The 26,364-nt window shown below is 47.7% G+C and overlaps 1 protein-coding gene across 1 annotated transcript in view; it reads left to right on the plus strand.

The window, feature by feature from the left end:
* Positions 1 to 3,046, plus strand: part of ENPP6 (ectonucleotide pyrophosphatase/phosphodiesterase 6) — a 67,940-nt gene extending 64,894 nt beyond the window's left edge. The window contains exon 8 of the mRNA XM_073642778.1: positions 2,800 to 3,046. Within this exon, the coding sequence (XP_073498879.1) occupies positions 2,800 to 2,816 (17 nt within the window). The 3' untranslated portion in view covers positions 2,817 to 3,046. The remainder of the gene's footprint in view (positions 1 to 2,799) is intronic.
* Positions 3,047 to 26,364: the final 23,318 nt, after the last annotated feature.

Genomic DNA, 26,364 nt, shown 5'->3' on the forward strand with positions numbered 1-26,364 from the left:
TTTGCATTTTTGTTTTTTTCATCTCCTCCATAACTCTTATTTTTCTGTCCACGTACATGTGAGGGCTTGTTTTTGGCAGATAAACTGAAAAACGGGAAAAAATTTCAAGTGGGGAGAAATTGTGAAAAAAACGCAATTCTGACATTGTGTTTTGTAAATTAATTTTAGGGTGTACATTTTGTGGTAGAAATGACCTCACAATATGATTCTGCTCATCAGTACAATTACGGCGATACCAAACATGTCCAGTTTTTTAATTATTTTAGTGGTGAAAAAAAATCTGAAGTTTGCAAAAAAATGTTTTTGATTGTGTCGTCATTTTCCCGTAACATTTTCATTTTTTAGTCAGTTGAGCTAAGTGACTGCTTATTTTGTGTGAGGCTTGACAGTGTTTTTATTGATACCATTTTCGGATAGATGTGACGTTTTGATCGCATGTTACAGCATTTTTTTGTGGAATTGCTATGACCAAAAAAACTTCATTTTGTCATTCTTGATTTTTTTTCATTTATGGTGTTTACTGATCGTTTAATTATTTTTTTCAGAATTTTTATTTTAATGGGGAAAAAGGTAGGAGTTTTGAACTTTTATTTATTTATTTTCATATTTTTTAAAACCTTTTTCTTTTTCTTTTCACTGTTCTTAATAGTCACCTTAGGGGACTTCTAATGATCTCCATCATGTTAAACACAGAGGTCTCCAACAGACCCCCTGCTGTCATTGCAACCCATTGGCGACCTGCTATCACATCATGGGCGCACCGATGGGCGCATCCCATGCCGGCGCATGTTAAATGCCGCTGTTAGAGATTGACAATGGCATTTAACAGGTTAACAATCGGGGACCATGATATGCTGAGTAATGCAACATGCTCACACCTTGAACCCGCTCCATACACAAACTTCCAATTTGTGCTGTACATGTATGGTGCATGCACACAAAAAAATCTGTTGTGGCATCAGACTGCCAGATAGGAAGAGATTCTGACACATCAATAATAAAATTATACAATTTTATTTGTTCAAAAATAGAAAAGAGAACAATAAAAAGACAAGTGAATAAAGAGAACCACCGAATGATAGGTCCAATCGAACAAAAGTAATTAATTAAATACCTTTATTAGAGTTATGGTTAAAGTGACACTACATGCACAAGGAAAGCCGCATTACAGTGACCATACAATGTTGTTATATTGCAATGTGTGCTGGACTATAGAATATGCTGGTGAATACCAGGGTAGGTAAATACAAAACAGATGATCAGTTATACTATAGATGGAAAAAAGAGGAGCAAAATAGGCTTGGGTCACCAAATAAACAACTCCAGGTAGCATATGAATGGCCAAATCATGTATACATATTTAACAATATGGAGAGGAAAATTCCTATGTACTCCATATCAATGACCATTCATGTGCCCCATACACATCTATGTAATAATCAAGGTAATCAAAATACTGACTCAGATCATAAAAGAGTTAAGAGTATAAACCTGCACACTAGTCCAGCGTATGTAAACGGCACCAAGCGGCGTAACCCCGACGCGCGTTTCGGACACACGTCCTTCGTCAGGGGGTAGCGTCCATATGAACCAGCGTGTATAAGAATACTGATATGACCAATCAACAAGCACCGGATAGCCTACGTAATCAAGCTCTGTATGATATTAATTTTAATTATTTCCTTTTGTAGTTCATTTCTGATGTGGCATTTGATGGACTAGTGTGCAGGTATATACTCTTAACTCTTTTATGATCTGAGTCAGTATTTTGATTACCTTGATTATTACATAGATGTGTATGGGGCACATGAATGGTCATTGATATGGAGTACATAGGAATTTTCCTCTCCATATTGTTAAATATGTATACATGATTTGGCCATTCATATGCTACCTGGAGTTGTTTATTTGGTGACCCAAGCCTATTTTGCTCCTCTTTTTTCCATCTATAGTATAACTGATCATCTGTTTTGTATTTACCTACCCTGGTATTCACCAGCATATTCTATAGTCCAGCACACATTGCAATATAACAACATTGTATGGTCACTGTAATGCGGCTTTCCTTGTGCATGTAGTGTCACTTTAACCATAACTCTAATAAAGGTATTTAATTAATTACTTTTGTTCGATTGGACCTATCATTCGGTGGTTCTCTTTATTCATGTGTCTTACCGAATGGTCTGCCATTCCACATTGGTCCATATAATAAGTACACGATTATTGATCGGCCTGCTGATCTGCGGGTCTGAATATGGTCAGTGTCTTATACTGTTACATTCAGTGTTGTATATATCTAATAAAAAGACAAGGTAGAAAAAACCTCCATAACAAAAAAGGGGTTGGAAACACAGTAAATCTCCAGTATATCAGCTCAATAACATAAAAAAGGGGCCTCAAGGTGGGATACGCAATATATAACCAAACCTCACATAATATGCCTAAGGGGATAAACCCCTAAAGGTATAAATACTTTTTATATATTCCTCCTCTTCCAACCCCATTTTTTGTTATGGAGTTTTTTTTTACCTTGTCTTTTTATTGTTATCTTTTATATTTTTGAATGATTTTATTATTGATGTGTCAGAATCTCTTCCTATCTGGCGGTCTGATGCCGAAACAGATTTTTTTGTGTGCAGTATCTTGAAGTGTCTGACTTTATACCTTGGACTTTAATGAGTGTATGTATGGTACATGCTATGAAGGAGTTAACTTTTTAATTTTTCCATCGATGTCGCTATGTCAGGGCTTGTTTTGTGTGTGGTGAGCTGACGTTTTAATTGATACCATTTGTTGTAGGATGGCATGGCCAGTAGTATCTGAAACTACTGCACCAAGAACTCTCTACATCCATTACCACATGTGCTATTGATCCCCCTGATGACTCCTAAGGGAAGAAATGCGTCGGGACGCACATAGAGAGAGTGCAGGACTTTCATTATAGGGATACCTGTGGACTGCTCTTGTCAGGGCAGGAGCAAATAGGATTTCAGGACAGATCAACCCATTATAGGGATCTAAAGGGCTAACTCCTAACCCACTCAGAATCGTCAGGAGCATTGCCACGGATCTAAATATCTTAGGACCCATCCATTTCATACTCCGCGTTGAATGGGTGAGAATGTTCCTTTTTATTATGTAACTAATGCTGGCGCCCCTGCATGGTTCCCTTTTACCCTTTGTTATGGTTAATTTTAATACCTAGATATCATTATTAATTAGAAAATCAATTTATATTTTTACTATGTCTGAAGTCTGCTTGAGTGTTTTAAGACATACATTGTGAAATGTCTGACCTAAGATACTGGTTTCCTGTGAAGTCTGAGAAAGTTTTTACATTGGTCAAAGGGAAATGTGTTTGTTACTGATAAGCTATTTCAGTTGTCTGTTCAGTTGTATGTAACAATGAAGTTCCGCTTTTTCTCTAGCTAATAAATTGGTGAGTCTATGTTGCCACACCAGAAGACTCTACTTGCTGACAATGAATGTCACATGTATTCTGTCTCTCTCCCTTCATCGATGAAGTATCTTAATTTGAATCTCACTGGCAATGTGAAGACTCTTTGCTGTCTAAACCAAAGTTCTCCTTAAACGAAAGAGGGTCTCCCCAACATCTTGCATAGTGTGACACCGACATACTCACTGCCCTGGCTGTGCGGTGAGCTCCCTGTCTCCTGCCTGTCTGTGCATGCCACACTGACTTCCTGGTGGCGCATTGTAAATGCACCCCAGCCAATAACTGGGAGGCATCCAAGTATAAAAGACACCCTTCCCATTAGGGTGGTGCCTGAGCAACTCCTATAGTTCCTGAGTAGTAGGGTGAGTACAACTGTATGTTACTAGGTCCCTCGTCCCGTGTAGTTGTGTTTTAGCCCGATCCCCTGGTCCTTGTGTGGCCAGGTTCTGAACCCTAAACCGCACCTGGAGGTCCCTGAACCTGAATTCGCACCTGTAATCTGAAGCCACACCGGCGGTACCTGAACATTGAGACGCCGCACCATCGGTAACTGAACCCTGAGAAGTTGCACCAGCTGTACCTGAACCCTGTAACCATTCCATCAGTACTAGAACCTACACCTATGTCAGTTATGATTAGCATTCCTGTGTCTGTTCCAATATCCTAATCCAGCCCTGTCTGTGACTCCATGTCAGTATCCATTCTGTCAGAGAACCCAGAACCTGAGTAGTCTGAACAGAGTTCAAATCCTGCCTGTCGGTTATCCGTGTCAGCGAACGTGCAGCCGCAGTAACAGGGACTGCCTAGGAATAGTAACTAGAGGCTACCTGCGGTTCAAGCCTGACTCCACCATCAGGAGCTCTAGTGAAAACCAGGTAGATGCTTAGCCACGCCCATCCTAGGTAAGCCTGGCACAGTGAGTACACGGACCACGTGCGCCACCTGCGGGCATGACATATTCTATAATTATATTAGAATGATTATAATGAGAATCATGTTTCTGTAAGGACATTTATTGTACAAGGAGGATCAATTGGCCACTGTGAATATTACCTGATGTACACTGCTCAAAAAAATAAAGGCAACACTCAAATAACACATTCTAGATCTGAATGAATGAAATATTCTCATTGAATACTTTGTTCTGTACAAAGTTGAATTTGCTGACAACAAAATCACACAAAAATCATCAATGGAAATCAAATTTATTAACCAATGGAAGAATGGATTTGGAGTCACCCCCAAAATTCAAGTGGAAAAACACACTACAGGCTGATCCAACTTTGATGTAATGTCCTTAAAACAAGTCAAAATGAGGCTCAGTATTGTGTGTGGCCTCCACGTGCCTGTATGACCTCCCTACAATGTCTGGGCATGCTCCTGATGAGCTTGCGGATGGTCTCTTGTGGGATCTCCTCCCAGACCTGGACTAAAGCATCCACCAACTCTTGGACAGTCTGTGGTGCAACGTGACGTTGGTGGATGAAGCGAGACATGATGTCCCAGATGTGCTCAATCGGATTCAGGTCTGGGGAACGGGCAGGCCAGTCTATAGCTTCAATGCCTTCATCTTGCAGGAACTGCCGACACACTCCAGCCACATGAGCTCTGGCATTGTCCTGCATTAGGAGGAACCCAGGGCCAACCGCACCAGCATATGGTTTCACAAGGGGTCTGAGGATCTCATCTCGGTACCTAATGGCAGTCAGGCTACCTCTGGTGAGCACATGGAGGGCTGTGCGGCCCTCCAAAGAAACACCACCCCATACCATTACTGACCCACTGCCAAACCGGTCATGCTGAAGGATGTTGCAGGCAGCAGATCGCTCTCCACGGCGTCTCCAGACTCTGTCAAATCTGTCACATGTGCTCAGTGTGAACCTGCTTTCATCTGTGAACTACACAGGGCGCCAGTGGCGACTTTGCCAGTCCTGGTGTTCTGTGGCAAATGCCAAGCGTCCTGCATGGTTTTGGGCTGTGAGCACAACCCCCATCTGTGGATGTTGGACCCTCATACCACCCTCATGGTCGGTTTCTAACAGTTTGTGAAGACACATGCACATTTGTGGCCTGCTGGAGGTCGTTTTGCAGGGCTCTGGCAGTGCTCCTCCTGTTCCTCCTTGCACAAAGGTGGAGGTAGCGGTCCTGCTGCTGGGTTGTTGCCCTCCTACGGTCCTCTCCACGTCTCCTGGTGTACTGGCCTGTCTCCTGGTAGCGCCTCCAGCCTCTGGACACTACGTTGACAGACACAGCAACCCTTCTTGCCACAGCTGTGCCATCCTGGATGAGCTGCACTACCTGAGCAACTTCTGTGGGTTGTAGAGTCCGTCTCATGCTACCACGAGTGTGAAAGCACAACCAACATTCAAAAGTGACCAAAACATCAGCCAGAAAGCATTGGTACTGAGATGTGGTCTGTGGTCCCCACCTGCAGAACCACTCCTTTATTGAGGGTGTCTTGATAATTGCTAATAATTTCCATCTATTGTCTATTCTATTTGCACAACAACATGTGAAATTGATTGTCAATCAGTGTTGCTTCCTAAGTGGACAGTTTAATTTCACAGAAGTTTGATTTATTTGGAGTTATATTCTGTTGTTTAAGTGTTCCCTTTATTTTTTTGAGCAGTGTAGTTTGATCATTGACATTGTGCTCATCATTTGTGTCTATGGTCCATCCAATTGGGAACCATTGTCAAATATCCCTTGACTGCGATGAATTCTACTGTGCTTGTTACATGACATTTGTTCATCTCCTATTTCTAATGGTTTTTTAAGGTATAATGTCAATACCTATGGTCAACATTTCCACCAAGATATGACCATTGTCTGGCTTCAATGGCTTAGGTGTTAGGACAGTATAACTGAATTTTTATTTTTAAAGGATTATTTTCAGGCTGTGTTTATTTACAACATTTTACTATGGGGTTAGTAATGGGGGCGTCTTATAGCCTCTCCATTACTAACCCCTGGGCTTCATGTCAGCTGCCAATACAAGGCTGACATGAACCCCAACTTATTACCTCACTTGCCACCGCACCAAGGCAAGTGGTAAGAGCCGAGGCTAAGAGCCAGATTTGGAGCATCTTATTGATGCGCCATTTCTGATGCTGCTGAGGGCTGATGTCATTAGCCTCAAAGGGGACCAGTATCCTTGGCCCCTTCCCTGGCTATTAGTATCAGCCTGCAACTGTCTGTTTAGCCTTTGCTGGGTAGAATTTATAAGGGGACCCTATGTCAATTTTTTTCTGGGGTCCCTGTGTAATCTAGACAGTAAACATTAATCAAACAGCTGTGGGTTGTTATTAATAGCCAGGGAACATTTTTGGCTAATGGCCCCTTCCCTGACTTGTAATATCAGCCCCCAGCAGGCGACTTTCCCTCTGCTGGGTAAGAATAATAGGCGAGAGAGTATGCCATTTATTTTATTTCATTCTTAATTTTACACAGCATGTACTCAGCAGGTGCTGAATACAACTTCCATCATTGTCTACTGCTCGCGCTGATCTCAGCACGAGCAGTCAACAATGATGAGAGCTGCCTTCAGCTGCTGGCGCCAGGGAATAGTGCGAACTGTACCGATGATTCCCAGGTGCCAATATGTGTCATGCTGATGCCACACGGATGTCCGTGGGTATTCGTATGTCCATATTTGCGGTCCTTAAAAAATGGACATGGGGCCTTAGACAGGGCACCGATACTGTGGCTCAGTATGCCTTGCGCTTCCACACCCTGGCGGAGCTGTTCCAGAATGAAGAAGCCCTGGTTGCAACCTTCTGGCATGGGACAGGACCTGTCTGGTTGCATCAGTGATGAGTTGGCAGGCAGAGATCTACAATCCTCTCCGGATGCCCTTATACACCTCGCTACTAGGATTGATCTCAGTTTCTATGAACGAGCTCTAGAAAAGGCTCAAGAGTCAGCATTTTTCGGGGAACCTCCCAGGTCTGTCCCAACCTTTCAGTACCCTTTGCTGCCACAAGCCCCACCTCCTGCTGTGGAGCCCATGCAGGTAGGAAAAGCCAAACTCTCTGTAAAAGAGCGACAGCGAATGTATCATGACGTGTGCATGTACAGTGGACGCAAGGGAAATTATGTTCATCAGTACCCAGTGAGGCCCGGAGGCATCCAGCACCTTGAGACAGTCGTAGAGATGACCCTGGAAGGGAAAGTTAACCTTCCAAAACTGTTGACCCAAGTCACCTTGGTTTGGGGAAAGAAGTCTCTTTCCGCGGCAGCCCATTTAGACTCTGGATCCGTCGCTAACCTCATCTATCTCAACCTGGTTCGTCAGCTTCCTATGCAACAGCTTGTTCGTCCCTTGGTTGTTGCCTCCGTTGACAGACAATCCTTGGCGGAGCCTATTTGTTATGTCACACTGCCTGTCACCCTGCAATTTGGAACCTAGCGCTCTGAAAGAATCTTTTATGTACTACCTAGCTCTGTAGACTCTGTTCTTCTAGGTCTTCCATGGTTCCGTCTATATGCGCCGTTGTTGACTGGTCCACCAGTCAGGTGCTTCAGTGGGAATCATCGTGTTCTACCAACTGAGTTGCCAAGCTCTCGCCCAAGTCCCCGCTTCCCATGCCTTTTGACCCGCCTTCCATGGCTGAGACTTGTGACGCATCTGAGTCTGAGGAGGAAACACTGCATATTTTTAACTCTGCTAAGGTTGTTGAAGGGGCTCCTGTAAGAGTCGCCCCTCCGATTGTGGCTTCAGTTTTGAGGAGGAGAATCCAGTCCAGGAGCAAGCGTGATGAAACTGCCTGCACTCCTATCTTTCCTGTGACGTTTCCTCGACGGCCCGGCCTGAACAGGGAGGGGCTTATCGGGGGGTACTCTCTTGGCGGTAACCTTTATGCCTCCTCAGTGCCGCCCTACTCACTGGCTCACTGCGTTTTGCCTCTTGCAGCGCTTCTGCATCTTAGGGTGGTTTTCATTTTGCCTTAGGGGGCATGGCCAGTTTCTGCAGGGAATTAACTCTGATGTGTCCTGCAGAGATTAGGTTCCCTGGCCTATCTGTGTCAGCAGGCTCTACATCTGGCAGATGCTCCCGCCGTTCCTGCCCCTAACGTTGGTACTGAGCTTGTGTGTTTCTGTTTCTCCCATTACTGACCTGGCTTGCCTACCCATCTTGTCTGACCTCAGCTTTGTGTCCTGAACCTGTGTTGCCTGCCCCGACCTCAGACCTCCTGACCACGTCTTTGCCTTTGCCCTCCTGTAAGGTGCCTCAGCGAGGTAGTCGGGGGCGAGCTGTAGCACTTGCTCGCTCTGGCACCCTACAGACAATATGTGTCCTCCCTCTGATGTGTGGCCTTGTCTGTGGTGCTCTCCACTTACTTCAGACCATCCGATCGCAGCTGTCTCCAGGCATTTCTCTTCTGGGACCAGGGTAGCAATAAATTCAGAGGACATAAGGTTCTTAACCATAACTGGGACTTTACTTGGGGAAGAGGAATATATACTTTATTTACAGGCAGATATAATGGATAAGGCCCTACACGATATCATCTCCTTCACAGGCGCTGGCAACATCTTCAGCCCTGGTTCCCTCTTCAAGTGAAGCATCTTTGTGACTCTAATCTCTAGCCCAAGAGAATCTTCTTCTGCTCCGACAGTATATCCGGATCCTATATCTCCCCCACATCTTAGCCTGGAGTCCTATCTTCCTCTGCTGCCTGCAGACTGAAAGTGCCCCGGGTCCTCAATACCTCCGTTGAGTTACTTCGGCCGGCTAACAGGACTCTTGCATAGGGAGATCTTCACACTGGTGATCCTACTGTCTGGGGTACGGAGCTCCCGTCTACCCTAGCAGCCACCATATAATCAGGCAGCCCGTACGGTTAACTGTCCCAACTCTCTCTGACTCATCACTTCCTGCTTCTGGAAACTAAGCAGCCATTTTCCTAATGTCCCCACCCTCTGTGGGCTGTCATCACACACCATTAACCCCATCACTGTCTGCAATACTGCTGGCAGACCCAACCTGGCATCTGCACCAGGGAGAGCAGCATCTTGTGGCTGGTTACCAATACTACAGCCCACAAGGAATTATATCAGAAACAGGCTTTATAAACACTCAATGTTTGATCATGGCACTAAGTTCTCCCCTCTACTCTACTGACTGGACCACTGCAGCTAACCCCTTAGCTTGGCCTAATAGTTCAGAGAGGTCTAACTCCGGGAACATTCTCTTTTAACTACATCAGTGCCGAAGGAAGGCTACGTCCTTCCCCACTATTACACTCCTGTACCGTACACCCGTGCCTCTGACCCTCTGGTCAGCTACTTCAGTCCTGGGAACTGGCACCTAGTGTCTACCAGCAGCCCAGCCTATCCTCACCATCAGAGTCCCTAGCAAAGACACAGTAGACACCTAGTCACACCCCTCCAGGGTAAGCCCGACCCTTGGCACATTGGGTGCACATACACCAGCGTTACATTCATAGGCGGATTATAATGAGGGCAATCCGGGCTACCGCCCGGGGCCCCGAGCCTGCAGGGTGCCCGCGGCTCCGGGGCGGGGTGTCTAATGCCGGATTTCCCTCATTATATGTGCGGACCGCCGCGGCACATACCGGTAGCAGTGGCGGGAGGGGGGGCCCCGGACTGCTCCCCCAGCAGCGGCCGCCGCTACTTCTTCATCGGCCGGGCCAGCACTGCAGCAGTTAACTTCCCTGTGCTGGCCCGGCCGCGTCACTGCTAGGAGACACGGCCCTGTGCGCGGCCGTGTCTCCTAGCTCTGACGTCACGCAGTGTGCGCCCGGCCTGCAGTGCTGCAACAGAGAAGTCAGAGCAGGCAGGAGAAATGGAACCGGGGGATGGTGAGTGTGTGGGCAGGTGTGTGTGGGCAGGTGTGTGTGGGCAGGTGTGTGTGGGCAGGTGTGTGTGTGTGTGTGGGCAGGTGTGTGTGTGTGTGTGTGGGCAGGTGTGTGTGTGTGGGTAGGTGTGTGGGTGTGTGTGTGTGGGCAGGTGTGTGTGGGCAGGTGTGGGTGTGTGTGGGCAGGTGTGTGTGGGCAGGTGTGTGTGTGGGCAGGTGTGTGTGGGCAGGTGTGTGTGTGTGGGCAGGTGTGTGTGTGGGCAGGTGTGTGTGTGGGCAGGTGTGTGTGTGGGCAGGTGTGTGTGTGGGCAGGTGTGTGTGTGTGTGTGGGGGCAGATGTGTGTGTGTGTGTGGGCAGGTGTGTGTGGGCAGGTGTGTGTGTGTGTGGGCAGGTGTGTGTGTGTGTGGGCAGGTGTATGTGTGTGTGGGCAGGTGTATGTGTGTGTGTGTGTGGGCAGGTGTATGTGCGTGTGTGTGTGGGCAGGTGTATGTGCGTGTGTGTGTGGGCAGGTGTATGTGCGTGTGTGTGGGCAGGTGCGTGTGTGTGTGGGCAGGTGCGTGTGTGTGTGGGCAGGTGCGTGGGTGTGTGGGCAGGTGCGTGGGTGTGTGGGCAGGTGCGTGGGTGTGTGGGCAGGTGTGTGGGTGTGTGTGTGTGGGCAGGTGTGTGTGTGGGCAGGTGTGTGTGTGGGCAGGTGTGTGTGTGGGCAGGTGTGTGTGTGGGCAGGTGTGTGTGTGGGCAGGTGTGTGTGTGGGCAGGTGTGTGTGTGTGTGGGCAGGTGTGTGTGTGTGGGCAGGTGTGTGTGTGTGGGCAGGTGTGTGTGAGCAGGTGTGTGTGTGTGTGGGCAAATGTGTGTGTGGGCAGATGTGTGTGTGTGTATGTGTGGGCAGGTGTGTGTGTGTGTGTGTGGGCAGGTGTGTGTGTGTGTGTGGGCAGGTGTGTGTGTGTGTGGGCAGGTGTGTGTGTGTGTGTGGGCAGGTGCGTGGGTGTGTGGGCAGGTGCGTGGGTGTGTGGGCAGGTGTGTGGGTGTGTGGGCAGGTGTGTGGGTGTGTGGGCAGGTGTGTGGGTGTGTGGGCAGGTGTGTGGGTGTGTGGGCAGGTGTGTGGGTGTGTGGGCAGGTGTGTGTGTGTGTGTGGGCAGGTGTGTGTGTGGGCAGATGTGTGTGTGTGTGAGCAGGTGTGTGTGTGTGTGGGCAAATGTGTGTGTATGTGTGGGCAGATGTGTGTGTGGGCAGATGTGTGTGTGTATGTGTGGGCAGATGTGTGTGTGTGTGTGTGTGTGTGTGTGTGGGCAGATGTGTGTGTGTGTGGGCAGATGTGTGTGTGTGATATCTGTCTGTGTGTGTGGGCAGATGTGTGTGTGTGATGTCTGTCTGTTTGTATGTGTGTGTGTGATGTCGGTCTGTTTGTGTGTGTGTGTGGGCAGATGTCATTGTGTGATGTCTGTTTGTATGTATTTTTGTGTTTCAAATGTGTTTATGCTTGTCTGTATATGTTTGTGTGTGTGCGTGACTGCATGCTGCCTCCTGCTGAGTATAGTTGGCGCCGTGCGGCCTCCTGCTGTCTCTGGGGGGGCGCCGTGCGGCCTCCCGCTGTGTATAGATGGCTACGTGCGGCCTCCCGCTGAGTATAGATGGCGCTGTGCGGCCTCCTGCTGTCTCTGGGGGGGGCGCCATGTGGCATCTATACTCAGCAGGAGGCTGCACGTAGCCATCTATACATGTATACTCAGCAGGAGGCCACACGTAGCCATCTATACGGTGCCATCTATACACAGCGGGAGGCCGCACGTAGCCATCTATACACAGCAGGAGGCCGCACGTAGCCATCTATACACAGCGGGAGGCCGCACGGCGCCATCTATACACAGCGGGAGGCCGCACGGCACCATCTATACACAGCGGGAGGCCGCACGGCGCCATCTATACACAGCGGCAGGCCGCACGGCGCCATCTATACACAGCGGGAGGCCGCACGGCACCATCTATACACAGCGGGAGGCTCAGTGCTTTGCAAGAGCAGTCAATAAATTCTGCTTGACTAATTCTGAGCACCATAAAGTCTGGTTCGCTTCTAACCTGCTGTCTTCATTTTCAGCTTGCTGAATACTAACTCATTTACTGTCATTCGAGACGATGCCTTTGCTGGTCTCTTTCACCTTGAATACCTGTAAGTGCTCCACTTAATGTCATATTTTTGATTCTGTTCTTCTTCATCTTATGGCATGTGCAATTGTATGAGCAAGTATTCATATGAATTTATGACCTACTTAAACCTTGGAGGACCTTAAATTTTATTCAATCAAATTTTTTTCCAGTTTAAAACTATGGGACATATATGTGCCTTGGTCCTCAAAGGGTTTTTAAAGGGGCTGCAAACATAAATACGAAAAAAATAATTCAATTAGTGCTTTTTGTGTTCATTTAATTTTTATTTGAAGTCCATTTTTTTTATATACCTTGAAATTAAGCCCTACCCCACGGAATGAAGCCCTACCTACATGACATCTGAGAGCTACATGGATCCCGCTTGTGAGGTGCCTGTCCGTCACTACTATTCAGTTTTAGGGTCCACTCACTAAGCCATATATTCTCTCATGCAAGAGAATAGGGCCAATTATGCTAATGACACTCGGCTCAAACTCTGTCAGATCTTCAACTGAGTGTGATCCGATTCTCTCGCAGCACAGATATGGAGAAGATGGAGAACTTAATTTCTCCATCTTCTCCATAGTCTCTGTGAGTGTTCATCGGACTGCACTTGGATGACATCCGAGTGCAGTCTAATGTTTTACGTGCACCCATAGACTTGTATGGGTGCACATGGTCCGAATATCGAACGAGATTATTTTCTCATGCCAATAATCGCAGATCTGCACTGTCCCATAGTATAACATAGGGCCGAGTCCTATCCGATAAAACATCACATAGCATTCGGCCGTGTTATACGACAGTGTGAGCGAGCCCTTAAAGTCAAGGAATATTTACATGCAGATGATGATATTACTCTCCAAGTGTATATTTTTTTAGGCGAGTTCATAGTAAATGCTTTGCCTTTTTGACATGTGATCAACTAAAGAACAAGAAAAATTTAGGACCACCCCTATAGAGAAACGGAAAATAGTTTGGAGGACTTGCATGTCCTTTTTTATTTATTATGAGAAAATCATAAAAGATCCCGTTTTTTAACCATGCTGTGACTTTCTGCTGAGGGAGAGGGAGAGAGCTGCCCTATTCAGAGTCCGTAATAAGACCTGCTGACAAAAGTGTTGAAGATACAGTCTAATGTGAATTAACAATGAAAAAAAGTTAATTTCATAAATGGCTTGTATTTTTTTTAATGCAAACTTTTTTGTGTTTACAGCTCCTTTAAAGGGAATCTGTTATCAGGTTTTTGCCACCTAATCTGAGAGCAGCATAATGTAGGGTTAGAGGCACTGATTCCAGTAATGTGTCACTTACTGGGCTGCTTAGTGCTGTTTTGATAAAATCATTGATTTGTCAGAAGGTAATTATCACTAGATGACTAGTAAGTTCTGTAGGACCCCACCCCCATCACTGATCAGTAGATTTCTGTGTACACTGAGCATGGGCAGAAAGCTGCCAATCAGTGGTGTGGGTGGGGCTATACAGAGCGCAGCATTCAGAGAGCTGCTAGATCTGCAGCAGATAAAACGTTGATTTTCTCAAAATGACAACAAGCAGCTGAAAAAGTGACACATCGCTGGAATCAGGGTATCTGCCCCTATATTGTGCTGCTCTCAGATGGGGCAGCACAATTAATATTGTGCCAAATTAATTTCCCGTGAACTATCACATGATCTATCACAGGGGATCATGTGACATGTCACGTGATAAATCAAGTGTGTGTGTGTGTGTGTGGGGGGGGGCCCGCGCCTTCTAAACTGCCCGGGGCCCTTGCTACTCTTAATCCACCCCTGGTTACATTCGCCCTCCAGCGAACATACATCATCCTCTCCATCCCTACACTCAGAGACATGGCCGAGGTAAGGAAGCCTTAAACGACCACTAAACAAGATACAGAAGTTGAAACGTGGAGACTTGGCCAAGAACTATCTGAAGACAGGTTTTTCAAAGGTTTTATGGATTGATGAGATGATAGTGACTCTTAACGGACCAGATAGATGGGCCCGTGGCTGGATCAGTAATGGGCATATGTGGCACCCCAGGGGTCTGGTTTCCACAGTAACAGCAATGTTATGTCTGAGAGCAGGTGCGAGGTCTCTTGGTCAGGAATCCTATGCATGCCACACCTCCTGCCCAGTCCTGGGAGGGGAAGAACTTCCCCTATATAAACCTGGGGCTGAGGCAGGGTTAGAGAGTTCAGAGGGAGAGTTCAGCCAGGAGGGCTGACAGGGAGCTGTGGCTCCGGCTGGGCCCAGCTCCTGGGCCATGCCAGAAGTAGAGAGAGAGAAGAGAAGCAGCTATGGGAAGAAACAACAGGAGCTCTGTGGGAGCAGTGCTACAAGGAGTCAGGGGCTGGCAGCTGCAGAGCTCGCCCTGACTGAGAAGTTATCACCGGACCCGGAGTCCGAGGCTGTGGGGACTAATCCTTACCCAGCAGCAGAAACTGACCGGCAGGGGATTGCAGGTCCTCTGGCCCAGAAACCCGAAGGCACGGTCACACGCGTGGGACCAGCACCGCCATCGTGGAGCGGAAGCCAATAGAAGGCCCCGAGTCACCGGCCATACGGGTGAGCACCACACGGTACACTCAGGGATGTGGGCTACTTTTACCCGCCTCTAGCAAGGTAGCCAGAAGAGTACAGTTAGCTGGGAAGGCCTACAACTCCGCCTGGCCAGGGGAGATCCCATCTGCTCAAGGACTGACCAGGCCCCGATCGCTAGCAAGTACTCCGGGAGGGTCTATCTTTGTCACCAGTAAAGACCCTGAACTACACGCATCGTCTCTGAGTGGTTCCTGCTACCCCCATCATCCACGTCGGCTGCCCTGAGGCCATACCCCTCCCGTTGGGGGCTACACCATCCCCGCTGCACCATCCTTCCACCGGCCTCAGCGGTCTGCCCTGCAGCGGCAGCTCCAAAGCTGCATTCAACGGGTGGCGTAGTCATCCAACATCTACTGCTAGTAGACTCGCCACTTAGTTTGACTCCCTGGGCACGGACCGGGTCACCGCCACGAGACTACTACCCCCATCTGATCCGGCTCCGGGTAAGCCCCCGTGCACGCGATGCCGCACGACACAGAAGGCCCAGGGGCGCGTCAACTTTTGGCGTAGTCGGCAGGATTTCGTGCCCGCAACCACCGGGTACTGCGTGCCTGAAAAAGACTGTTCAAACTTACCTGTGGTGAAGATTCCCGCCATCCGGCGCCATCTTCAGCCTTCTTCCCGCCATCGGTGAAGATTCCCGCCATCCGGCACCATTTTCAGCCTTCTTCCCGCCTTCCGTGGAGTTTTCCCGCCGTTGAACGCCATCTTGAGGACGCCGCGCGGGAAGAAGAGGGGCGTGGACTCCGAAAGCGCGCGAAAACTGAAGCCCCGCCTCACGTCCGTACGTTGCGTAAGGTCCTGGAAGGAGCCCAGCAGACGCCGACGTCACAGGAGCGCGACGGAAGGTCCTCAACCCTGACGATCCACTGCAGAGCCGCGGCCTACGGAAGAGGATCATCGCAAGGTAGGCCACGGTCCACTAGGGGGGAGAAGAATGCCGGATACGGAGGAGAGCTTCACCGCTTCAACCCCCGCCAGCGCCACCGCTGTTGCGGTCATGCCTTTCACCATGCCCTATATCCCGGGGGCAGCCTGGCTACCCCAATACTCAGGGGAGTCACATACCCTGCATGACTTTAGAGAAAAGCTGGATAGCCTCTTCCAGGTGTACCCCCTCACAGAGGAGAAAAAGTGAGCATCCTGGTGGCCCAATTAACTGGGGCAGCCCAAAGGGAGGTAAAGTCCTGGCCACCTGGGAGGAGGACTGTCGCAGAGATACTAACCCAGCTAACCAAGGAGGAGCTGCAGTACTACCAATACGAGGAAAGCCAAGAGGACCCGGACGGGTTTGAGGACTACCCTCAGGAGGGAGCACAAAGAGGACATAGCTACTGAAGGGAAGTAGCGTGAATAAAGAGCTGTAAATAGTTACCCGTAAGGGTACAAGGACTGCTGCTAATTAAAATATGGTCCCCGTTGGGATTAGTGAATTGTTCCCCATGTGCCCCTATCTTAAACCAGGCTGAGGACTGTGAGCAGCCATTCCTTATCCCCACTGGCCGAGGACTGAGAGCGGCCATATCCTGTAAATAATTATGTGTTTCTAGTAATTTATGGGAGTCTTTGGTGGATTTGCCGGGAATCCTTTGTACATAGTTGGAGCGTAACCCAGGACGGACTAAAGACTGTTAAGGACTCGGGGCAGGACAGACCCCTACCTGGTTACGTCTCCCTGTTTTGGTGAAATGGACACCTTGCTTTTCTTCAAAAACTGCACCCGGTTGCGGACACGCCGTGACCATCTTTATATGTTTTTCTTATTGTATTATTATTGTTTATACCTTGTTATGTTTAAAAATATGTTTAGTCCCGGAGTACTAAATTTCACTAGGGGGGAATGTGGCACCCCAGGGGTCTGGTTTCCACAGTAACAGCAATGTTATGTCTGAGAGCAGGTGGGAGGTCTCTTGGTCAGGAATCCTATGCATGCCACACCTCCTGCCCAGTCCTGGGAGGGGAAGAACTTCCCCTATATAAACCTGGGGCTGAGGCAGGGTTAGAGAGTTCAGAGGGAGAGTTCAGCCAGGAGGGCTGACAGGGAGCTGTGGCTCCGGCTGGGCCCAGCTCCTGGGCCATGCCAGAAGTAGAGAGAGAGAAGAGAAGCAGCTATGGGAAGAAACAACAGGAGCTCTGTGGGAGCAGTGCTACAAGGAGTCAGGGGCTGGCAGCTGCAGAGCTCGCCCTGACTGAGAAGTTATCACCGGACCCGGAGTCCGAGGCTGTGGGGACTAATCCTTACAAAGCAGCAGAAACCGACCGGCAGGGGATTGCAGGTCCTCTGGCCCAGAAACCCGAAGGCACGGTCACACGCGTGGGACCAGCACCGCCATCGTGGAGCGGAAGCCAATAGAAGGCCCCGAGTCACCGGCCATACGGGTGAGCACCACACGGTACACTCAGGGACATGGGCTACTTTTACCCGCCTCTAGCAAGGTAGCCAGAAGAGTACAGTTAGCTGGGAAGGCCTACAACTCCGCCTGGCCAGGGGAGATCCCATCTGCTCAAGGACTGACCAGGCCCCGATCGCTAGCAAGTACTCCGGGAGGGTCTATCTTTGTCACCAGTAAAGACCCTGAACTACACGCATCGTCTCTGAGTGGTTCCTGCTACCCCCATTATCCACGTCGGCTGCCCTGAGGCCATACCCCTCCCGTTGGGGGTTACACCATCCCCGCTGCACCATCCTTCCACCGGCCTCAGCGGTCTGCCCTGCAGCGGCAGCTCCAAAGCTGCATTCAACGGGTGGCGTAGTCATCCAACATCTACTGCTAGTAGACTCGCCACTTAGTTTGACTCCCTGGGCACGGACCGGGTCACCGCCACGAGACTACTACCCCCATCTGATCCGGCTCCGGGTAAGCCCCCGTGCACGCGATGCCGCACGACACAGAAGGCCCAGGGGCGCGTCACATACACCTTCACTTTGACTCAGACGCCAGGTGGAGGTAGGGTACTGCTATGGACTGGTATAATTAAAGATGAGCTACTTAGACCTTTTCAAGTTGAAGATGGACTCAAAATCAATTCCAAAACCTACTGTCAGTTTTTAGACCATACTTTCCTCAAAAATTGGCACAGGAAAACGTTTTTTTGAATGTCCGATTCGGGACCCGAACTTGACCCTGGTCCCTGAAGCCCATATAAGTCAATGGGGACCCAAACTTCAGTGCTGTAAAATGGTCAGAGTAAGAGCTAGGGGGCTGCAAAAGGAAGCAAAATGTGGGTAAGAACAGGAAAATTGTCCTGCAAACTAATGTGGATAGGGAAGTCACTTAAAGGGGTCCAGTCACCTAGCAATCATGGTAAAATAGAAAGTAAATGAATAACATAAAAATTTTAACAGTGCCCCCACAGAGACTGAGCCTTGCTACTGCCAGTCCAGTTAAACATTTCACCCACAGAGCATGGGGCACAGTATCTCCACAGAAGCTAGTTAAATATTTCACCCACATAGCATGGGGCACAGTACCTCCACAGAAGCTGGTTAAAAATTTCACCCACAGAGCATGTTTTCACAATTCCTCCAAAGATCCAACATTTCAACTCCAATAGTGTACATTACAGCAGCCGCCGATGAAAAGCTGGTATTATGATTTTGGATAGAGCTGGCAGTCTGTCGCGAAGCTTGCTACCGGCAGTCCCAGTCCTTTTGCCTTGGGATGCCTCCCCAATGCTGTTACCTAGGGGGTCCCTAAGGTTACCTAAGTGTTTAACTTGAAAAATTATTGTACAAAGCAGGCAACCACGCCTGAATACTCCAGCTAGGAATAATGGAATAGTACTCTGTTTCTATTTCCTTGTTTGTCGGAACTGGGGACATGATTAAGAGGGGACCCGGTGGAACATAAAGCGAAGGAACTGGAGGCACTCTCAGCCATCCAATCTCAAACTGCCTCTTCTTGTTCTGCCCCTCACCATTAGTACAGCAGTACTTGGGCCTATGAAATTACGCAGAACATAAATTGCACAGTGCACACATGATTTTGTCAACAACAATACCATGGGGCAGAATAACTCCACAGAAGGTGATTAAAAATTTCACCCACAGACCATGGGGCACAGTACCTGCCCAGAAGCTGTGGAGACACGGGGGTCAGTGGATGCTCTCATCTCAGACCACAGAATCCCACTGAACGCCCACTCTCCTTGCCCGTGAGCATAATACTACTCAGACAACAAAGGGTGAGGGTAAAACAGTGTGGCAATACTTTATTAAATCACCAACAGACAATAACATATAGAACAGTTCCACCCTGTTTACAAGTTGCATGGACTTATACAATTGATAATCAACATATTAGCAAGCATCAATTGTTCAATGACCCTGCATTTGTGTCCTCCTAAGATTGCAACACAATATGCTGCAACAAATATCAACTCAAGAGTCAACGTTAAGTCTTATATAATATTGTCCTATGTCTCCTGACCCACCAGAGAAAAACATATGAATTCAATAGTCAACGTTCAGACAATAGTCTGTCTCCTAGCCTACTGAGAATGTACATCTGGCATAATTAAGATTAAATGCTGTGTCGTCACATTGCTCCCCCATCTTTATTAGCCAGATGTGATAGGATTCCAAACATCCTTCTCCAGGTCCTTTTCCCAAGGCTGAACTGGTGGGGTTGGATATAGTGGCGTCTGAAACCTGCTGTACATGCTTCACCTATGGTCTGCTGGTTCTGTCTATATGCCTCCCTGGTTGTGGAGCACTTGGATGGTGGCTACGAACAACAGTCCCCTGAAGGATGACTCCTGGCCTACTGAGAATATACATCTGACATAATTAAGATTAAATGCTGTTTTGTCATAGAAGCTGATTAAAAATGTCAACCACAGAGCATGGGGCACAGTACCCCCACAGAAGCTGATTAAAAATTTCACCCACAGAGCATGGGGCAGAGTACCCCCACAGAAGCTGATTCTAATTTCACTCACAGAGCATGGGGCAGAGTATTCCCACAAAATCTGTTTTCACAGTTCCCCCACAGAGCCAAACTTTTACCTTCAGTAGTGTACAGTGGAGCAGCCACAAATAAAAAGCTTGTAGTTTATTTTTGCATCAAGGTGGCGGTCCGCCGCAAGGATTACTACTCACAGTCCCTTGGGACGCCTCCCCAATGCTGTTGCCCAAGGGTCCCAGGGGCCCAAATTGTTTAACTTGAAAAAAATATTGTTCAAAGCAGGTAACCACGCCTGAATACTCCTGCTAAGGATAATGGAATAGTACTCCGTTTCTATTTTCTTGTTTGTTGGAACTGGAGCCATGATTAAAAGGATGAACACAAAGCCTTGTCTAGAAGATGGATCCAGGATAGCCAGGTAGCGGGAACAGTAAGCTTGAGCAGGAGCTCCCTTACGTCGAGGTTCTAAGGAAACTAAGTTACGCTTAGGGCTGAAACACTGTGAAGTGATCTGTAGTGCAAGAACTTTGTGTCCATCATCACCGTGAAAGTGCCGTTGCCTGTGAAATAACATCCAGAAAAAAAATGTTACATGCTGCTCCCTGTATCTGAATGTGTTGATAAGTAAAGAGGACTTTGCAACTACAAGCTGGTGTGACTGTCTTACTCTGAAGGCCGAAAGAATTGGCGTTGCGGTAAGCAAATCAGAAGTGAATGACAATCTACCTCACCGAAACACTGCAATCCACACATATCCAGGGACCCAAAGGTCTCCTTATTTCTGTAGCAGGCTGGGGTGCCGATTGTACTACAACTACACTTGTCCATGATTGCCACCCGGCAGGATACGGGTTACTCGCATAGAGAAAGCGGGGTGCAAAATTCCCGTGGCACAATTGAAGAAGCGCCTGAATATCAACAACCTGAAATGGTACAGCATACAAAATGATGAACCGGGATGCAGATATGACAGTCCCTGAAATTGAACAAACTAAGGTGGCAGCCAACAGTATGGATCCCAAGATGGTGGTGACCTGTGGTTTGGGGTGGAGAAGTCCAGCCCATCGTGGGAGTGGATGACGCCTGAGGGCGCAAAAAGGTGCTAGGCCCATTGGAGGTTTAACCCAGAAGAGGAGATGTGCTGAAGCCAGGGTTCAGCCCAGAATGGGAGTTGTGATCCGGAAGAGGGTGCATTTCAAAATGTACGGCCCACTGGGTAAGAGAAAACAAGTGGAAGGATGGCCCCCTGGAAGGGTAGGCTGAAGAGAAATAGACCATGTGGAAGCTGACACCGGGGACAGTCTGCAGTGAGGTGAGCAGAGAGCAGCAGTGCAAGCACATGAGAGCGAAATCGATATTTATCATGGCTCCCGGCGGTGCAGATAAGCGAGCGCTGAGCAGCGCTATGCTGAAGGACAGCGGAGGCGGGGTAGCAGAGTACACCCAGTGGTTTTTGGCACAGTACTCCCACTGCGGGGTTGCAGAGTACACACAGCGGCTTAAAAACACAGTACAAAAATTTTGTAGATTGTAAGTTTGCGAGCAGCGACCTCACTCCTAACTGAAACTGTCTTACCTTGTATTGAATTTATTGTCTGTACATGTCTCCGCTTAATTGTAAAGTGCTGTGGAATGTGTTGGCGCTATATAAATAAAAATTATTATTATTATTACTCCTACAGATATGAGTTGCAGAGTACACACAGTGGCTTTAAGGCACAGTACTCCCACAGATATGTGTTGCAGAGTACACACAACAGCTTTTGGCAGAGTACTCCCACACATATGGGTTACACAGTACACACAGCAGCTTTTGACACAGTATGCCCACAGGCGGTGTTGCAGAGTACACACAGCGGTTTAAAGGCATAATACTACCACAGGTGATGTTGCAGAGTACACACAGCAGCTTAAAGGCATAATCCTCCCACAGGCGGGGTTGCAGAGTACACACAGGGGCTTAAAGGCACAGTACTCCCACAGGTGGAGTTGCAAAGTACACACAGTGGATTTTGGCAAAGTTCTCCCACAGGTGAGGTTGCAGAGTATATACAGCGGCTTGAAGGTATGCCGAAGGACACAACTGCCGTAAACAGCAAAAGATACGGATACTTTAGGAGTCACTAAACTGTGACTCCCCCAGACCATGGGGCACAGTACCCCCACAGAAGCTGATTAAAAATTTCACCTACAAAGCATGGGGCAGAGTACCCCCACAGGATGATTAAAAATTTGACCCCCAGGCCATGGGGCAGGCACAGTACCCCTACAGAAGTTGATTAAAAGTTTCACCCACAGACCAGGGTGCAGAGTACCCCCACAGATTTCACCCACAGAGCATGGGACAGAGTACCCCCACAAAAGTTGATTAAAATTGTACCAACAGAGCCAATGTGGGCCTGAAATTTTGTGCTGTAAAAAGTAGATTTATTTTTTTGCCACACTACTCGTATAGATAAATACAATAAAATTATTTGTTTAGCCTACAAATGGCAAAGAGACGTCTGCAGAGTAGAATTATTTTTTATGCACACTGCTTGTACAGACACGGCTGCAGAGTACACACAGTGGCTTTTGGCACAGTAGTCCCACAGATATGGGTTGCAGAATACACAGAGTGGCTTTTGGCACAGTACTCCCACAGGCGAGGTTGCAGAGTACACAGAGCAGCTTTTGGCACAGTACTCCCACAGGCGAGGTTGCAGAGTACTCACAGCGGCTTAAAAGCACAGTACTCCCACAGATATGGGTTGCAGAGTACACACAGCTACTTAAAGGCACAGTACTCCCACAGATATGGAAACATGCAAACATAGCCAGAATTGTGGACCAGAAAAGGAACTATGGTCACAAATCGGGGAAACTCCCAAAACAATTGGACCAATGCATAAAGGACATGGGGAGCATAGAAACCCAAAAGGTGTAAACTAAAAAAAAATCAAGTGTCCTGTTTACCATAAAATACAAAACTTTATTAAGATACAGTAATCATAAAAACAGGTTTAAGTGATACGTAATATAGAACAAGATAATACATGGACGGGCTGGTGACCAAACAACCATGAGGGCAACAGCACAGGCAATCATACATAATCAATAGGGGCATAACATACAGGTGTTTCTCACAAAATTAGAACTTCATTAAAAAGTTAATTTATTTCAGTTCTTCAATACAAAAAGGAAAACTCATTTTATATAGATTCATTACAAACAACGTGATCTATTTCTTGTGTTTATTTCTGTTAATGTTGATGATTATGGCTTACAGCCAATAAAAACACAAAAGTCATTATCTCCGTAAAGTAGAATAATTAGCAAAAAACACCTGCAAAGGCTTCCTACGTGTCTAAAAAGGTCTCTTAGTCTGTTTCAGTAGGCTCCACAATCATGGGGAAGACTGCTGACTTGACAGATGTCCAGAAGGCAGTCATTGACACAATCCACAGGGAGGGTAAGCCACAAAAGGTCATTGCTAAAGAAGCTGGCTGTTCACAGAGTACTGTATCCAAGCATATTAATGGAAAGTTGAGTGGAAGGAAAAAGTGTGGTAGAAAAAAGTGCACAAGCAACCGGGATAACCGCAGCCTTGAAAGGATTAAGAAAAGGTCATTCAAAAATTTAGGGGAGATTCACAAGGAGTGGACTGCTGCTGGAGTCATTGCCTCAAGAGCCACACCACACAGACATATCCAGGACATGGCTACAAGTGTCGCTTTCCTTGTGTCAAGCCACTCCTGACCAATAGACAACGCAAGAAGCGTCTTACCTGGACCAAGGAGAAAAAGACCTGGACTGTTGCTCAATGGTCATAGATGAAAGTAAATTTTGCATTTCATTTGGAAATCAAGGTCCCAGAGTCAGGAGGAAGAGTGGAGAGGCCACAATCCAAGCTGCTTGAGGTCTAGTGTGAAGTTTCCACAATCAGTGATGGTTTGGGGAGCCATGTCATCTGCTGGTGTAGGTCCACTGTGTTTTATCAAGACCAAAGTCAGCGCAGCCGTCTACCAGCAAATTTTAGAGCAGTTCATGCTTCTCTCTGCCGACAAGCTTTTTGGAGATGGAAATTTCATTCTCCAGCAGGTCTTGGCACCTGTCCACACTGCCAAAAGTACCAATACCTGGTTTAAAAACAACAGCATCACTGCGCTTGATTGGCCAGCAAACTCACCTGACCTTAACCCCATAGAGAATCTATGGGGTATTGTCAAGAGGAAGATTAGAGACACCAGACCCAACAATGCAAACGAGCTGAAGGCTGCTATCAAAGCAACCTGGGCTTCCATAACACCTCAGCAGTGCCACAGGCTGATCGCCTCCATGCCACGCCACTTTGATGCATTAATTGATGCAAAAGGAGCCCTGACCAAGTATTGACTGCATTTACTGAACATACATTTCAGTAGGCCAATATTTCAGATTTTAAAAACATTTTTCAAGCTGTTGTTATAAAGTATTCTAATTTACTGAGATAATGAATATTGTTTTTCATTGGCTGTAAACCTTAATCATCAACATTAACAGAAATAATAACTTGAAATAGATCACTCTGCTTGTAATGACTTTATATAATATGAGTTTCACTTTTTGTATTGAAGAACTGAAATAAATTAACTTTTTGATGATATTCTAATTTTGTAAGAAGCACCTGTTTATATGTATATGTGTGCATTAGTGCAAGATTATTGTAATAAGAAGAATGTCCACTATAAGAAAAAAGGGGAGGAAACTATCTCCAGTCCAAGCACCCTTATATATAAACAGAAATTAAATGAGGTAAATAGCAAATGCGACTAACTTAGATCAACAGACACTGTAATGACAGTGTACTCATTAGCACATATACTGTGCAAGAGAGGGGAGACCCAGAATAACCTATCCCTGGGGATCACAATCAATTGTTATGCCGCACATGAGTAACATGTGTGGCACCCCAGGTCTGGTCGCCACAGTGGCAGCAATGTCATGTCTGAGAGCAGGTGGGAGGTTCCCTGGTTGGGGACAATTAGCATGCAGCACCTCCTGCCTCAGTCCAGGGAGGGGAGAAACCTGCCCTTTATAAACTGGATCTGGGGCGGGGTTAGACAGACAGAGTCCAGCCAGAGACCAGTGAGAGACCAGCCAGAGTCTAGTCTAGTTCCAGAGACAGGGACAGGTCAGCAGCAGGCTGAGGAGTCCCTGTAGGCAGAGGAGGAAAACGAGGCCAGGAGGGGAACTAGCAGAGTTCGTCCTGGCCAGAGACTTAGTAAGCCGGACCCTGGAGTCCGAGGCTGTGAGGGTTATAAGCCCAGCAGCAGAAAACCACCACGCAGGGGACTTCAAGTCCTCTGGCCCAAGGAAGCCCGGAGGCTCAGCCACACGAGAGGGACCACTACTGCCCTGGAGGGGTGAGAATCACGAAAGGCCCGAGTCGCCAGTCATACGGGTGAGAACAACACGGTACACTCAGAGACGTGGGCTACCACTACACTACAGCGGGATAGCCAAGAAAGAGTGAAGTCAGCACGGTAGGCCTACAAACTCCCCCTGACCAGCAGGATTTCCCAGTTGCTCTCAGACTGACCAGGCCTCCATTGTTAATCTGTATTCCAGACGGGTCCCTTAATACCACCAACAGTAAAGACCCTAAATTGCATGACAGACTCCGTGTGGTTACTGCTGCTCCCGCGCACCATCACCACCAACATCCCTATTTACTGCCCTGAGGCTGTACTCCTCCCGTGGGGAGTTAAACTACCTCTGCTGCACCCACAACACCAGCCTCAGCGGTCTGCCCTGCAGCGGCGGTTCACTCTGACCGCAATCCACGGGTGGCGTAGTCGGATATTTAATACCGTAAAACCACACAAATAGACTGCCATTTAGTTTGACCACCCTGAGCCACGGGACCGGGTCCCCGCCACACGAGGACTACAACCCCCAGCACCCGCAATGGGTCCGGTTCCGGGTATCCCCACACTCACATGGCCCAGGGGGCTCGTCACATGAATAAAGACCAAATGCCATATAAGAATGAATAACAAGGGATAGAGTTTCTTACCCATAGAAAGTAATGCCAATGCCAGTGTGTGACGCCAGAGCCCCGACGTGCCTTTCGCGTTGGCTTCCTCGGGGGGGAAATGTGTCCTTTGTGTGTGGTGAAATATACAGGTGTATCTCACTAAATTAGAATATCATCAAAAAGTTAATGTATTTCAGTTCTTCAATACAAAAAGTGAAACTCATATATTATATAGAGTCATTACAAACAGAGTGATCTATTTCAAGTGTTTATTTCTGTTAATGTTGATGATTATGGCTTACAGCCAATGTCCACAACTTAATGGCGGTTTCCCTCTTAACTTTACTTGCGGTGGTTAGGCAGACCGGGGTACGGGTACTAGCTTGTAGTAGTGGTCTGGGCGGCCTGGAAGCAAGTTGGGGATCCACCTCGCCA

Source organism: Phyllobates terribilis, unplaced genomic scaffold (assembly GCF_046119375.1).
Source record: "Phyllobates terribilis strain yellow unplaced genomic scaffold, ASM4611937v1 Scaffold_1__5_contigs__length_1240528914, whole genome shotgun sequence".
NCBI classification, from domain to species: Eukaryota; Metazoa; Chordata; class Amphibia; order Anura; family Dendrobatidae; genus Phyllobates; species Phyllobates terribilis.